The 17,784-nt window shown below is 39.7% G+C and overlaps 1 protein-coding gene across 1 annotated transcript in view; it reads left to right on the forward strand.

Annotated features, from left to right (window-relative positions):
• eIF3h (eukaryotic translation initiation factor 3 subunit h) overlaps positions 1 to 17,784 on the forward strand; it is a 64,420-nt gene that overhangs the window by 15,578 nt on the left and 31,058 nt on the right. Inside the window, exon 3 of the mRNA XM_067150730.2 lies at positions 7,263 to 7,430. Coding sequence (XP_067006831.1) covers positions 7,263 to 7,430 — 168 coding nt within the window. The remainder of the gene's footprint in view (positions 1 to 7,262; positions 7,431 to 17,784) is intronic.

Raw genomic sequence — 17,784 nt, forward strand, 5'->3', positions numbered from 1 at the left:
TAAAAGTGCCATCATATAATGGCTCAGCAATGGAGGTAGTAATCTGGCAATATTCATCGCATTGCTGATGAGACTGACACAATTGAAAGGTAAAGGGAAATTCAGTTAATGAAGTGGTAGCATTGACCTACTCCATGGTGTCTACAGTAGATATCTGGGGTTCAAGGTTCGATGTTGACACAGAGAGGTTTTGAGAATTATCAGATAAGAGAGCAACAGAATTTTGATCGCCAGAGATGAACTTCAAAGATAAAAATTTCATTGTTCCGTATTGAAAAGTATCACAGTTAAATTGAAATAATAAATATGGTAGTTAAACCTATTCAATACAAGTAAATAAGAGATGTAGAGATAACATTCTTATTTAATTAAAAGTGGAAATGGTACCGGTTTTGACCCCAGTCTGGGTCATCATCAGCCGATTATAACTCGGAAAACAATGCATAAGTAAGAAAGAAGTTAACGGTCAAGTCCACACAATATCAGTTGAAGAGGCGATATAAAAATGACGGGGGTAGGCACTGTAAAATTCAGACGAAGTGGAATGTAAGTCACTTGACCGTTAACTTCTTTCTTACTTATGCATTGTTTCTAGAGTTATAATCGGCTGATGATGACCCAGACTGGGATCGAAACCGGTATCATTTCCACTTTTAATTAAATAAGAATGTAATCTCTACATCTCTTATTTACTTGTATTGAATAGGTTGAACTATCATATTTATTATTTCAATTTAACAGAGATGAACTTCAGCGAAAATTTAAATCTAGTCAACCTCATAAGCCATTGGCCTGTACGCCCTATCTTAGGCGCATTACTTGGAAGTCAAGATAAGGCTTGATTGTCAATTTTCATAACAAAGGACCCATGTTCCATGTATTCAAGGATATGTTCAAGGGTGTTTTAAGGGTCAGAGCCTCCGTCTCAAAAATTGAATAGTTACATAACTTAGTAGAAAGTAAACAACTTTAGTGTGCAATGGGCAAAGATTTTCCGATGATAATTTGATGAAGGGTGACAGCAATAGTGACGTCCAAGGCATCAGTATGGATCTCAGGAGGTAAGGAAAAATCTGGATATTGGAGAATGGGGGCCTTAACTAGGTATGATTTTGAAGCAGAAAATGCTTGATGTTCAGTCCACTGAAATTTGACATTCCTCTTAACATAGTTTAACGGTTCAGAGAGTAAAGAAAGTTTTGAATAAAGCTACTGTAACAGGATATCATTCCCAGAAAGGCATGCAACTGCTTTAGATTAGTGGGAGGGGGGATTTTGGTGATGGCTGATGTGCGATCAGGATCTACAGAAATTCCATTGTGGGAATTAATGTGACCTAAAAACTTGATGGAAGTTTGGGCTACAGAAATGTTTGCAGGATTGAAAGTCCTGCTTTGCATAATCTGCCTAAAACTTCTTTGAGATGTTGCATGTGAGAATCAAAATCATCGCTAAAGAAAAGAATATCGCCGATATATGGGAACACGTATTTATATCGGTCATTTTTTAACCCAGATTCAATCCAAACGGGACTTCGGTAAATTGATAGAGGTCATTAGGAGTAATAAAAGTAGTAAGGTTACTGCTCTGAGGATCTAAAGGAATTTGATAATAGGCTGTATTACAATCCAGTATGGAAAAAACTTAGAATTAGGTAATGAAAAAACTGATCGAATTTTGGTAATAGGAGAAGTGACATACAGAATATTGGAATTTAATTTTCTGTAATCCACAATAATCCTCGATGAACAATCAGATTTTGCTACGAGAAAGACAGGTGATGCCAGGAGGAAGAATGGATAATTATACCCTTAGGTAACATTACATCAGTTTGTTGGTTTTAAGGGAAGGAACAAGCTCAAATATATTTCTGGAAGGAGCAAAAATCGAATCAGCTTCCCACTTCAAGTACCTCGGAAGCACAATATCGAAAGACAACACTGTTAGGCAGGAAATACTCAGCAGGACACAGAAAGCATCAAACTTCTACAGTCAAGTCAGGAATCTCCTCTGGGACTGCAAAATACCACAGAAAGCTAAAATAATCATGTACCACACTTACTTCGTACCAGTCCTCATGTACGGTTTAGAGACATGTACCCTACTAAACAAAGACTTCAGTAGAATCCAAGCAACTGAAGTGAGATTCATTAGAACTATGAACCAAACAACCGGAAAGGACAAGATCAGAAATGAAGTGAATAGGAAAGTAGCTGGTATTGAGGTTCCTATTATCAGTGTCATAAAGAAACGCAGACTTCAGTGATATGGGCACGTAATGAGAATAAACAGGGAAAGACGTGCCAAAATATATTTTGACCTTAATCTCTTAGGAAGAAGATCACAGGAAAGACTAAGAAAACATTGGATAGAGACTGTAAGATCAGATATGGAGGAGAGAGGATACAAATGGGAGGATGTACTGGATCCGAAGATGTATGAAGACAGAAGAAGATGGCGAGCGCTTGTTCACCACACCCGGGAAACTGGAGTTGGGAAATGATGATGATGATGATGATGATGATTTTCATCCGAAGAGGGTTAAGGTGGTATGGAGGGGAAAGAACCGGGATGTTATCAACTAAATCAGTGTGAGCCTGGTAATCACGAGCGGTACCTAAACATTCGGTAGTTACATCAGCAAATTCAGTAGTTAAAGAATCAAGGTCATGGAGGTGATCCTGTGTAGCATAAACATGACTGAACATTTCCATATTCTGTAGGGTATTTATTAGGATCTGTCAAGGAAATGGATATTGAAGTATCAAAAGCAAAGGTTATACATAGATGAAATTGCAGAGTTGAACATCAGGCCAGTGTGACAGAAGCAATCATTGTCAAGAATGGCCGGTATAAATAAGTCATGTGCTACATACAGTGAATAAGGCCATAGATATTTATTAATTTTTGTAGTAAGGTCCACTTTTACAACCATAGTTAGGGTATGTTGGGAAATCGATTGACAGCAAAGGTGAGCCAATTGTAGATGAATCTGAGAACATAACTTCTTAATAGTGCTAAAGAAGAGAAGGAATAATTAACTAATGATATCGACGCCGCAGGATCTGAAAGAACCAAAGTTGGAACATTGGAAATCTATGCCACCAGATAAGAATTTACAAAACTAGGGGCTAAAGAGGAATTCTTGTTTTATGACAGTTTTTTCCGCCTTAAGTCAATGGCTGCCTTCTAACTACGGGAATGAAAGTTTCCCAGAGTAGGGCAGTTTCAAGGGAAATATGCAATCCCTTGACAGAGACAGGGAATCAGTATCTATATCAGAGAAAACAAGTTCGAATTTTGGATGTAAGTGAAATAGAAGATTTAGATGGTGGATTGGAGGGAGAGTTAACAAGGGGAGGTGGCATAGTGGAATAAGATGATCAGTTACTGTATCGATTTAAAGTATCATATTGAGCCATATTTTAGAGACGTGCAGTAGTAGTTTGGGGGGCAAATGGATTAATTAATTGCCTGAAAACTGGGAAGGAATAGAACTGTACAATGGAAATTACTGTATTTCTTGTGGAGTCTGAGAATTTCCAACTACCTCAGAAAAATTAGATATAGTCATGTGTTGATGTGTCAGGACGTTGGTGATGATGCATGAATTGAACTCTGAGTTGATGACATTTCATTTGAGAGAAAATGATTATGCATTAAGAAAAGAAACTGCCCAAGTGTTACAACTATGTATGCTCTGCATCAAAAAATGACTAAGTTGGCCCATGGTTTTTATGGTACAGCAAAGACATTTGAGAACAAGGGTGCAAGTTCCCTTTTGATAAAAGTAACGTAGACAAATCAGCGTTTGAGGATCTAGAGAAGTTAGTTGAGGAATTTGTTCTAAACATGTTTTAATTACATGAACATTTATAGATTGATCGGGCAAGTGATTTGTTGGAATATTAAGCAAGTCCTGTAGGTCGGGAGCAGAGGGCAATTGGGTGGTGTAGAAAAAATAGTGAGGTGGGGTGATATGGGAGATTTGGCATTGCCTGATGTAAATGTGACATTACAGGGGTATTAGAGTCGGTAGAAGTAATAGGGGAAAATTATCTGAAAAGTAAACCACAGTGTGAGGGGAAAAAATAGAGAATAGAGGATGTAGATCGATGTTCTTAAAGTACTACCGAAACTGTAGTAATTCAAGTTTAAACCCTACTACCATGTATGACGGTGTGTGAGGAAATTGGGAAAGAATTGTTAGCCACGTGCAGTGGGGGCATTTTATGTTGATTATACAGTATTATATCTTTAGATAATCAACTGCAGTATTACAGCACTCTCTTTACTATACTACCATGCTGCTCTGAGGCACTATCAACGGAGTCGGAATATTGATAGCTAATGTTTACTTTGGAAGCGCAGAGAGCGCAGTCAGATGCTGGGGCTAGGAAAATGGGTCCGGCCAGTCGTAAGCGTCAAACAAGAACCCATGCTACCCTAGTAATAATAGCAAATGTAAAGGTAATTACCCAGAAAATTTACTCTGAGTGGGCTGATATCTTCTAAGAAACAAATAATTTGCCTTGATAGAGTTCTCCCTTTTATTAATATTACAGAACCTTTCAGAACATTCTTAAACATTAAATGAAATCCTTTTAAAATAATTTAACGACATTAACAAGATCAAACCAATCTAATATCTAGCACCCAGAAGGGATAAAATGAGCAATCTCTCTCTCTCTCTCTCTCTCTCTCCCTCTCACACACACACCCCATATAAAATTCTAATGGCCAGTGAGTGCATGTTTCTGAGAAAAAAAGAACTATAGTATAATTTTTCAGCAAACCCTAGAATAGAAAAGGGATACGGGAAAGGCCCAAGCAAAAGAAAGGGGGTGGAGGGGACTACCTACAAAGTATTAAATGAGGGGATATTACTCTAACATTTACAAAACCAAAGGGGAGATCACGCAGTCCATAGTTTAAGACTATAAGATAGACTAGTACATGTTCAGAATTTAATTTCAAGATGAAGTTTGGGCCCATTAAAGTTCAGAGCACACTTGGACATAATGTCTGACGTGAAACAAGAATTTATCAAAGCTAGCAAACACATCCAGCACCAACCTGTTAGTTCTCGAAGTCTTTTCCAAACTCAACAAGGTCCAGATGTAAAGCCCCGTGAAAAACCAAACAGAAGTGGGGACAACACTGTTTTGTCAGCTATTTCCCAAGAGAATGTTCAAGTTTGACTGACGCATGTTCCCATTAATGTTTCTTTAGAGTCGGTGATCCCCGAATTGCTGCATGGTGTCCGGCCCATTCATAAAGTCCATAAAGTTACCCTGACTTTACAAATAAAAAGTATTTTTAAGATCCTCCTTTTCAATACAAAACAAACCATCTATATTAGATGGGATAATTTCTATACATGTTTAGGCCTAATCTAAAGGCCCTCAGTAGAAGTTCAATTATTACATTACACAAACAAATTAAAAATACTGGTGAAGTGAAATTAAAATACAATGATCATGATTGATAAAGTAAAAACATGTTGAGGTAAAAAAATTCTTTCATCTGAAAAAATTGGAATTAATGAAGGCTGCCATCATTAGCAGTACCCCTGCTCACATTGTTCATGATATAAAGATGTATCAGCTTGAACCAGCATGCTGTTCTTCTCACCTCACAAAACCAGAAGATGCTGAATGAAATTGAGGAGATTTTATGGTGATATATATAATATACCAATATGTGGGAGGGTTGGTAAGAACATGCCAGAAGGTCCCAGAGTAAAAATGGTATTATCCAATAAGGAGGCTCGTAGTGTGAAGGTCACAAGACATACGGAGCGGAAACTGTGAGATAAGGAATGAGGTAGCCAAGAGATATTGTAGCTGGTTGAACATGGACTGGTGTTGACTGTGAAAGATCTTCGTACGTTGTATTACAATAGTCTGCAGAAACAGGATTTCTCGCTCGGCATATAACAGTGATGTGCAGTATCCGCCGCCGAGCAGGATAAGGTGAAAAGAGAACAGCTGCGGGTACCTTAGTTAACTGTTACAATCACCAGTAGTCGTTCCCTAATAAGTCTCATTGAATAAGATATCCTAAACGAGTAGACAATGTCCACACTTAGAAGTTAGAACTTTCGTTTTCCATGTGTGTGTTGCTTCGCTCCGTGCCTGCCAAAATCTGACACGGTTGACTCATTCCCTGAAAGTTACATCACCAGGGTAATATCGTAGCCAGCACTCGTTTATTATGTTCCAGATGGGGTGAATTTTGTCAAAATAGTTATTTCCACCTAGTTTTGACATATCACAAAACTGTACATATCTAAGAATCTCCTGAAATCTATTTAGGAGACATTGCCCTACTTACAGCCGTATGATGTGCCTCTTCAGCAGTTCCCCTATGTATTTTTGTCTTTGGCAATGTGATGTAACCCAAGAGAAATAATACAGCAAAGAATAACCCAAGTTCATTTTTTTCAAATGTAAATGATGGATTACCTTTCTCAACAGAATTCATTATTGTGCACTGTGCAGTAAAGTCAAGAACTTTGTCATCAAGAAATAGTTCAAACAGTATTGAATAAGAGAGTTGTCATTATTGAGATAGCTCGGCAGAATGTACAAAAAATTATCAAAAGTCACTTTATGTGTAATGAAATGTAACTTTATGCAATGGGTGCGACATTGTGGTTCAGTCACACGACAGTACTTCAACAGCCAGTTGGACAAAAAGGCGCGGAGCTCGATAATACTTCCCTTCCATATGCAGTAATCATACATAAATGATTTCTCCTTTTGAATATAGAGGTTGTAAACGTTTGTAGACGATGACAAGATATGGGTTAAACCTCTGGTCAAAAGTCAAAATGAACCATTAACTTCACAAACTCCATAAACTGAAGAAAGTTTGTATGGAAGAAATTGTTTTTATTGAAAAAAAAAAAAAAAAGTTCTTTTCCATGTTACGTAAGAGCATGGGTACTTTATATGTGTATGTACTGTTATTTTGTTTTCTTCTTTTGGGTTCCAAGTTATGGGCAGTTATGTCTCATGTGCCTACAACCTTGGAAAGCCAAAACTACATGGAGCTTTACAGTTAACGAATTTGTGGATAGCAGAACTTACCATTATTCCATTTATTGTGTGACAAAAGCAAATTCTGTGTGTACTAGAGGTCTGAATGAGTGTGAGAAGTGAAGCCCAATTGTTTTTTTCTTTTTTGTGTTATGGACTATGTTGTTATTTCCACTTTTACAATTCTAAAACACCTGATTTCTTTTTTTTTCTTTACAGAGGAATATCAGTTGACAATGATGCGCCAGCTACGACGTGTGAATGTTGACCATTTCCATGTAGGGTGGTATCAAAGTGCTGATGTTGGCAACTTTCTTAGTCTTCCCCTTTTGGAATCCCAGTATCATTACCAGACCTCTATCGAAGAATCAGTTGTAGTTATTTATGGTATGTAGATTCAAAAGATTTATTATAATTATATATTTACTGTTATTAATATTTTTTAGCATTTGTGCTCAACATTTGGAAATTAATGACATTAAGGAATTCTTTCTTAAGAGGGCTTAAATTGTATACTGTGTTAGCATGATCTTAATCAGGCTGCAAATAGGTGTATATAATACAGCAGAACCTCGACAATTCAAAATCTCGTCTGATTCAAAGAAGCTCTCATTCCCGGAAACATGAGGTACCGTTTTTGCATGTTGTTTAAATAAATTCGGAATATGCATAATTCGTGATTCGAAGAACAATGTTGGTCCCATTACCGAAATTCAGACTTTTAATTCAAAACTGCCTTTACATTTTTAAAAAGATAGTATTTTACAGAGTAATTTAAATTCAAAATGTCTCCGCGTCATGAAAGAATGCATCTTCTGGAACATGCAGGGGTAACTTTCCGCACTTTCACTCACTTTGGTGTGTCTACAGTGTGCTTTACATGTGCTAAGTTCGAGTGAAATAATAATTCTTTTGTATTCAACATTTTAAGGAACGCCACAATATCACGTAACAGGCAGTGTGCAGAGAAACATAATCCGCGAACACTGGCGATGCTGACAGTTGGCGAAAGAGCGTGGCTCATAAGGGTGGCGCATGAATAGTTGACACATTTGAAAAACAAATATAAAATGCAACTTATATACTATGTTGTTAAAATATCGTGCACAACTTCCCTGTTTCATGGAAATATCTGTACAGGTAACACTGCTGCTTTGTCTCCAAATGCCTGCATTCCATTGAGCTTTCTGCCATGACCGACTCTCCGTTCAGCACCGCGCCACGCCAAAACAGTTATCTTTTATTGTGAATCAAAAAGTGTTTCGTCGACACAAAGGAAATTTCGAGCTGTGTTTCGGACTAGGTGGGCACTAGCAAGGAACACCATCCTTTGCTTATACAGAAACTTTGAAGAACAAGGCAGTGTGAAGGAAGAAAAGCGACCACGTGCACCAGCAGTTCGGTCTTCTGTAAACATCGCTGCGTTGAGGGTCGCCATGCAGCACAGACTACACAAATCAACACAGGGAGCTTCAAGGGGAAGTGGAATATCGCGCCATTCAGTTCAAGGAATGTTACACGGAGACCTTAAATTTACCAGTACAAAATGACCGTACTACACAAGCCAACAGATATTCACAGGCAGAAGAGTTTCCAGTACATCTTATGGACTAAAGATGAAGTACTGTTTAACACTTGGTTCTCTGATGAAGCCTATTTTCATCTCAACAAGGCAGTTAATAAACAAAATGTGCGGTTTTGGGCTACAGAAAAACCAGACATTATTCACGATAAAGACATGTATGGAGTAAAAGTGAGTCTGTGGGTAGCTCTGTCAAGTCATGGGTTTATTGGACCATTTTTCTTTAGTCAGACAGTTAATGCACAGCGATACAGGGACATGCTGGGGAATTAATTCATGTCTCAAATTCTCGCTATCCCTATTCATATGCAGTGGTTTATGCAAGATGGTGCAACACCTCATACAGCTCACGATGTTCTTGAGATTTTGAGGGGAGTATTTGGTGATCGTGTAATGTCTCTTCTTTACCTACACTACAACAATTATGGTGGATTCTTATGGCCTCCTTAAAGCCCAGATTTAAATCCTCGTGCTTTCTTTTCATGGGGCTATTTGAAAGAAAAGCTCTTCAGTTGAGTACCTCAAAGCCGCATTGAAATGCATGCTCGGATTTTGCAACTCTGCAGTGAAATTCATCAAGACCTGTGCCGCAAAGTCGTCGGAAACATGCGTACTCGTCTCAAAGAGGTTATCCACCGCAGTGGAGGCCACATTGAACATGTGATGTGGTGAAATGTATTTCCAGGGTCCAAGCTGCCTGTGTGTAAAATTTAATTAGTATTCTGTGAAAAATAGTTATTCTAAAATTAAATGTCAACTATTCGTGCGCCACCCTGTATAATCAATTCGTATACACCAAACAATATTGTCATTGCTGATCCGGGAAGTCGTATAAGGGTAGGGGTCACTGTACTGTGTTGCAATGCACACGGAAGTGAGAGACTTCCTTTCCTTGTCATATGAAAATTCGATAAGCCACGGTGTTTTAAGGGCGTCAGGTACTTTCTTTGCAAGTACAAAGCATCTAAAAATGCAAACAGTACAGTAATCCAACAGATAAAGCATTTGCACAGGAGAGCCACCATAATTGGTCCTCATCTTTGAATTTTTTCTTTCGTTGTGTGATGTTATGCTTGTTAGTGTTTTATCCAAGTGCATTATTGAATAATGTAAATGCGCTTGTTGAATACATTTCTGAAATAGTGTTTTCCATGGCATTTGAAAGGTTTAAACTGAGAATCAGTGATTGCATGCATTAAAGGTTCTTAGGATACTTTGTGATGCGACAAGAGTTGGCATTTTGAATTATGAGACAAGGTGGCCATGGATAAGTGCCATGGCGAGAAATCGTACAAGGATAGTCACTGAACTGTGTTGTAATGCAGGCGGAAGTGAGAGACTTTCTCCCCTCGTCATAGGAAAGTTTGATAAGCCACGTTGTTTTAAGGGCATTGGGTACTTTCCGTGCAAGTACAAGGCATTTAAAATGTGTACAGTACAGTAATCCAGTAAATAAAGCACTTGCACAGCGGAGCCAGTATAGATTTTTAATTGTCTTTGAATAATTTTATCTTTAAAAAAAAAATTAATTGCGTGAGTTATCAAAGTGCATTATTTGAATACTGTAAAAGCACCTTCATGGATGGATACATTCTGGAAATAGTTTTTTTTGTTTTGTTCATGGCATTAGAAAGGTTTACACTGTGAATCAGTGTTAATTGTATGCAGTAACGGGTCTTAGAATACTTTGTGATGCTGCAACAGTTGGCATTTCTGAATGCGATTTGGCGGTTAATTCGAAATCACGTAATTCGAAGTCTGATTTTTGCGTCCCAACGACTTCGAATTAGCAAGATTTTACTGTAATTTGATTAGCTATTTTATTACTGGTACTGATATTAGAATTAATGCAGTTATTAATGCAATTATGCTAAATAATTTGTACCTGTAACTTCTCTTTTCTCTCATTCTAAGATTGTAGTACGTAATATATCCTCTCATGTACAGAGTAAAGCTGAACTCCATCAACAGACTTCCGGAGGTTATTCAGGGATACCTTCCAAGTTCATGGGTATAAAGCATCCGTACTGGGTGAGTTGGCTGTGCAGTTAGGCGCGCACGGCTATGAGCTTGCATCCAGGAGATAGTGGGTTCGAACCCCACTGTCGGCAGCCCTGCAGATGGTTTTCTGTAGTTTCCCATTTTCACACCAGGCAAATGCTGGGGCTGTACCTTAAATAAGGCCACGGCCGCTTCTTTCCATCTCCTAGGCCTTTCCTATCCAATCGTTGCCATAAGACCTATCTGTCAGTGCGACGTAAAGCCGCTAGCAAAGAAAATAAAGGATCCGTTGGCTCGCTGCAGAGTAATTGTATTTCGTTTGTTTTGTTGGTCTAGTTACCTTTGTACCTGTATTGGGTTGAAAATAATAGTCTAGTCTTCACAAACGCCGGGGTGTCTGGATTTTGTCCTGCAGGAGTTCTTTTGTGTGCTGGAAGCCAACAATGCCGTGGTTATGGCGTTCAACATTTTGAACAATACCTGTAAGCATACCTGCCAAGTATTCTGGTTTTTCCATAAAATGTATGGATTTTGAGTGTGTTTTACGGTTATATGGATGAACAATGTTATTGTACGGATATTGAATATCCGCGCTTGGTTTCGCTTTCTGCGGTCAAATCGGATTTGTTTGACTTTCGATAGTAGCTGGTAATACTTTACAAAAAACAATATAAATATAAGTCACCACCTTATCAATACAATAAACAAGAGTAGTAGCTGGTAATACGAGATGCAGTGTTTGAAATTCGACCGGTAAATGTATCAATAATCACATTATTGATTATCACTGTGCTTTTGTCACCTGTTTGACCTCAACTCCTACTTCATTCAATGAGATGTTCTCAAACAAGTAGCAGGCTGCGATTTTGAAGAAAAGAAATCTGTTCAAAGTAGCAGGCTGTGTCGTGCTCTGTAGCAGCTGAAAGGCTTTTTTTGAGTGCGTGTGTAACATTGGAGATAGTTCTGAAACTCGTGGAATTGTGTGACGAATTTCTAAGCTCTTTAGTATTTTTAATGGTGTTCGTATGGTGTTTGTATTTACTTTAAGCATAGTCTCAACTCAATACGGAACCTAACAATGAAGTTTATTACTTTTAATGTTCGTAATGAGTTCAACTAAGAAATGGTATTATCAGTCTTTTTGGGAGGCAAATTCTGCCTTCATTTCTTTGTTTTATACGATCACAGAAAGAGTTCCCAGTGTTAAGTGAAAACAGATGAGCACTCATCAAGATGTAACTTTGTTTATTTAATTTTAAGGGTGATCATAACATACACAGTAAAACATTGATGCATCGTTTTTCAGGGGGCACGGGGAAAATGACGACGGATGCAGGAAATCTATAAATACGGGCAACATAAAAAATAGGGGGAGAGCAAAATAATAAAATACTGGTACTGTATTGGGATATTTTTCTTTATGTAAATACACTGACTGACAGAGCAAATGCAACACCAAGAAGGAGTGGTCAGAACTTTATGCCAGTTGCAGGGTAGACTGACGTCACTGAGGTATGCTCATGATGTGAAATGCGCCGCTGTGCTGCGCACGTAGCGAACGATAAATGGGACACGGCGTTAGCTAATGGCCCACTTCGTACCGTGATTTCTCAGCCGACAGTCATTGTAGAACGTGTTGTCGTGTGCCACAGGACACGTGTATAGCTAAGAATGCCGGGCCGCCGTCAACGGAGGCATTTCCAGCAGACAGACGACTTTACGAGGGGTATGGTGATCGGGCTGAGAAGGGCAGGTTGGTCGCTTCGTCAAATCGCAGCCGATACCCATAGGGATGTGTCCACGGTGCAGCGCCTGTGGCGAAGATGGTTGGCGCAGGGACATGTGGCACGTGCGAGGGGTCCAGGCGCAGCCCGAGTGACGTCAGCACGCGAGGATCGGCGCATCCGCCGCCAAGCGGTGGCAGCCCCGCACGCCACGTCAACCGCCATTCTTCAGCATGTGCAAGACACCCTGGCTGTTCCAGTATCGACCAGAACAATTTCCCGTCGATTGGTTGAAGGAGGCCTGCACTCCCAGCGTCCGCTCAGAAGACTACCATTGACTCCACAGCATAGACGTGCACGCCTGGCATGGTGCCGGGCTAGAGCGACTTGGATGAGGGAATGGCGGAACGTCGTGTTCTCCGATGAGTCACGCCTCTGTTCTGTCAGTGATAGTCACCGCAGACGAGTGTGGCGTCGGCGTGGAGAAAGGTCAAATCCGGCAGTAACTGTGGAGCGCCCTACCGCTAGACAATGCGGCATCATGGTTTGGGGCGCTATTGCGTATGATTCCACGTCACCTCTAGTGCGTATTCAAGGCATGTTAAATGCCCACCGCTACGTGCAGCATGTGCTGCGGCCGGTGGCACTCCCGTACCTTCAGGGGCTGCCCAATGCTCTGTTTCAGCAGGATAATGCCCGCCCACACACTGCTCGCATCTCCCAACAGGCTCTACGAGGTGTACAGATGCTTCCGTGGCCAGCGTACTCTCCGGATCTCTCACCAATCGAACATGTGTGGGATCTCATTGGACGCCGTTTGCAAACTCTGCCCCAGCCTCGTACGGACGACCAACTGTAGCAAATGGTTGACAGAGAATGGAGAACCATCCCTCAGGACACCATTCGCACTCTTATCGACTCTGTACCTCAACGTGTTTCTGCGTGCATCGCCGCTCGCGGTGGTCCTACATCCTACTGAGTCGATGCCGTGCGCATTGTGTAACCTGCATATCGGTTTGAAATAAACATCAATTATTCGTCCGTGCCGTCTCTGTTTTTTCCCCAACTTTCATCCCTTTCGAACCACTCCTTCTTGGTGTTGCATTTGCTCTGTCAGTCAGTATATATTATTATAAAAACAACAATAATGGCGCGTGGCCTCCGGAGCCGGATGCAGGTCTTTCGAGTTGTTGCGTGGTAAGACGTTCTACGCACACATGAAAACGCGGCCTTACCTAAGATTAATTCTAATGTTTAATTCGGCAAACAGACAACCAGTAAAACACTTTCAAGATTAAAATTAGTGTGTCCACCTTTTCACCTTTGTATTGGAAAGGTGGACACATTAATTTTAATCTTGAAAGTGTTTTACTTATTGTATCTTCAATACGGACCAAATTGAGATTAGTTACTTGTAAACAGACAGCCCCCGAACCGTTGGAATTAACCAAGGAAAGTTAAAATCCTCGACCCAATCCATACCCCTTGAACCAAAGGCCAACACATGCTAATCATTTAGCTCATACTGTATATAACGGTATCAAAATATTGCAACCATGATGTAGGCCTACGAGATGAAAATAAAAAGCGCGACTTTTACGCCATTTCGTTTCACTTTTCTTTACACATTTCGTAATAATTGAAAACCTTTACGTTCAGTTCTTCTGTTGTAAATTAAGGATATACGTGGATATTACGGCGATAACCTGTACTTAGGAAAAGATTCCGTAGACCCTTTGCGAACGTTAGGTTAGATACCCAACGCAGCACGACTCCCGCAGCTCAGCTCAAACGATGTCACAGAGGTTAGAAATTCAACGTGGCACGTCTCGAACGATGTCGCAGCGGCTGTGCAAAGCTACCAACTTAGGAACTAGTTACAAGACTAGGCTATGAGAAAAGATTATACTAGCCTGCAAAATAAAACTTTATTTGTGCGGTAAAAACGAAACTAGGTGGGTTTTATGAATTTAATAACGCAGAATTCGAGAAAAAAATTAGTTTTGGCGAATCACGTCTGGTTTTGTGGCAATTTTACAAAATATTATTTTGTTCTTACGTAAAATTGTTGATACTTAGTATTCATTAAATTTGATGTATTAATGTAAATTTCAGCGTGCAAAACTGATTACGCACTTTTCTTGCATTGAAAACACATAAATGCTGCATTGTAAGCAAGTAGATAGTATGTATTATATTTTTAATGTATATTGAAATTCGTGAAACTGAAGCATAAAGCGCCTATTTATTTTTTACTACAGTTGCTTTTAAATTAATATAACCGTACCTTGAATAAAAATTACATGGTTAAACATACACAGTTTTGTTACATTAAGTGCAGGTTAGATTCACACCTCCGCCTTTTCCCGTTTTCCGTGGAATTTCCGGGTTTTTGAAGTTCTTGAATGATCTCTAGATGGGTCGTCTCGTGCAATCGACCAACAGTAATCTGCCATCATATTCACATCCCAACATCCCTGATAGCGTCGTTCTGCATCTTTGAGATCCTGGTGAAACCTTTCACCTTGTTCTTCACTGACAGCTCCTAAATTTAGAGGGAAATAATCCAGATGCGAAGCTAAGAAATGAAGCTTAAGGCTCATATTACAACAGAGTTCCTTAAACTTTACCAACATTATCCTTACAATTTCTTTGTATTGAGGGTCCTTAATGTTGCCAAGGAATTTAGTCACTACATCTCTGAATGCGTTCCATGCCTCTTTCTCAATTTTGGTCATCATGTCTGTGAAAATTTTATCCATCTGTTTACGAATCTGTGGTCCATCAAATATGCCTACTTTGATTTTTGCATCTAATAATGAGGGAAATTTAGTGGATAAATATTGGAAGCATAGGCTACTTTTATCTAATGCCTCGACATACAGTTTCATCAATCCAAATTTGATGTGCAAGGGTGGAAGTAGAATTTTTTCACGGTCAGTAAGACTTACATTCAAGACATTTTTGGATTCTGGTTGTAGTTCGTTTCCTTTCTGTCCAATTCACTGTATCCCAATGTTTATCCTGTGCCCTGCTATCCCATTTGCATAGGAAACATGGAAATTTTGTATAGCCTTTTTGTTGTCCCAGTAACAATCCAATGATCTTCAAATCACCGCAAATTTGCCACCGATGCTCATGATATTTAATTTTTTCAGGCACCAACTTTAAGGTCTCGTATGTTCCAGACATTTTTGTGGAGTGTGCAAGTGGACGGATGCCAGAACATTTGTATTATGAAGCAAAACAGCCTTTAAACTTATATTGGAAGAGTCAATAAAAACACGCCAGTTACTAGGATCATACTTTCTCTCTCCCAATCGACGTAGAAGATTTGAAACATCCGTACAAAATACACGTTCATCTTCTTGAGTATAATACTTTCGGACTGTTATCTTTGAAAGGAAGCTGCTTTCTCAGTCCATCATAAACATTACATAAGTGCTGGGGCTTTTAACACGTCTGATTATTCAAGTGGTCTAAGATGAAAGACAAACTCTCAACTGTCTCATCTTCAATCCTACATACCTCGCGGGCTATTGCGTATCTGGGAGAGTTTGTTATGAATTTAGAAGGAAATCTCCAACTACAAAATGAAAATTTAGACAGCAATAAACCTATAATAAAATGCAAACAATAACAAATCAAATCACATAATTGTATTCTAAAAAACAGTTGCTCGAGAACATCTCTCAACATTACATCTTACGAATTCATGAAGGTACTAAAACACCGAATTGCGTCAAAACTGGACGTGATAGGAAAAAATCATTTTCGGAATCAGGGCAGCGATTTCCATAAGAATGACATATTTTCTATTTTACTGCAAAATCATGTTGGCTAGTGTTATGGGTCTGGCTTGGGTAGGTCCGGCTTGTAACAAGACTATTGGGCAGAGGGCAACAAAGTGGTCAACAGGCCTCTAGCATCCCACACACTCCACAAGGTACGACGCGATTAATCACCCTAATTAAAACGTATCTGGCGCACTGCGCAATTTTCTTTTTCAGTCAATCACTACTGATCTGCATTTAGGGCAGTCACCCAGGTGACAGATTTCCTATCTGTTGTTTTCCCTAGCCTTTTCTTAAATGATTCCAAAGAAATTGGGAATTTATTGAACATGTCCCTTGGTAAGTTATTCCAATCCCGAACTCCCCTTCCTATGAACGAGTATTTGCTCCAATTTGTCCTCTTGAATTCCAACCTTATCTTCATATTGTGATCTTTCCTACTTTTATTTATTCGTCTACTGATGTCCTCCCTTGCCATCTCTCCACTGACAGCTCGGAACATACCAACAAAGTTCGCAGTCTTAGCTAGCCTATTCCAACACAGAAAATGGTGGCAAATTTTAGTTTAACGCTGTCTACAATTTAATTATTGTAAATAAGAATACTTCTAGGGGTCAGTTAGTGGATCAAGGAGAAGCACTGGCAGGAGGCTCGTAGTGAGGTTCAGCGTGAATAACCTGCGCACAGCACTGCAGCCTACAAGATCCTTGTTCAGGACTAGCAACTCCGAATCGCTCGTACATTCTCGCGTAACAGGTTGCCGCTATTACATGCTACGAGTATTGAGCACTCTCTCTAAATTAAAAAAAAATGCATATATTTTTCTTACGTACGATTGTTCAATGCAGGAAAATTGTGACCAAGGACAAATAATTTTTCGACGATCGATGTGATAAAATGATAGTTCGAGAAACGATAAATGCGGGGAAATTTAACATTGGTTTAGAAACGGTGTTTAGACGGTGTCTACGGTTAAACAATGTCTAAGTATGGCTGACACTTTGCAGCTGTGTTATTTAACACTTGGACACTGTCTAAAATCAATATTCAACCGGTCATGTTTAAACAATCACTGCCAAGAACACTGTTTAACCTCAAATGGAGGAATTGTAGCAATTGAGGCTTTCACGGCCGGCGTTACAAATCATGTCAGCGTTTTCCGGCCTTGCAGGCCGTGGTCCAGGAGCGAGTGGATGTCCCGATGTTTCACTGAACACTGCGTTCGGCATTGTCAACGGTAGGAAATTCCCCTTCGGAATTGCTAGGCGTGCAATAATTCCACTGTGGAGATTTATCTCCCGTTTGTAGTTATCAGACTGTGCCTCTCATAAAGGCTTCTGATAAGTTCACCTGCATACACCCCAGCATCAGTGGGTAGGGTCTGACACATCCCACTCTGATGAGTCTAGTGTCAGACCTAAGACGAATCGCTGGTTAATAGAGCAAACGCCTGAAAAGCCTTACATCTGATATGTTTTTGACATTGTCAAGGGTTCCGACTGACTTCGATAGCAGCAAAGCTCACAGTGGAATGAAGTATTGTTGTAATTCCACCTGTTTATATAGTGCAGGATACGGTACGCTGCTCGCCTATTGGCCACCATGGTGGGGGGGCGGTCACTGATTGGCTGTTCTTCGGC

Source organism: Anabrus simplex, chromosome 7 (assembly GCF_040414725.1).
Source record: "Anabrus simplex isolate iqAnaSimp1 chromosome 7, ASM4041472v1, whole genome shotgun sequence".
Lineage (NCBI taxonomy): Eukaryota > Metazoa > Arthropoda > Insecta > Orthoptera > Tettigoniidae > Anabrus > Anabrus simplex.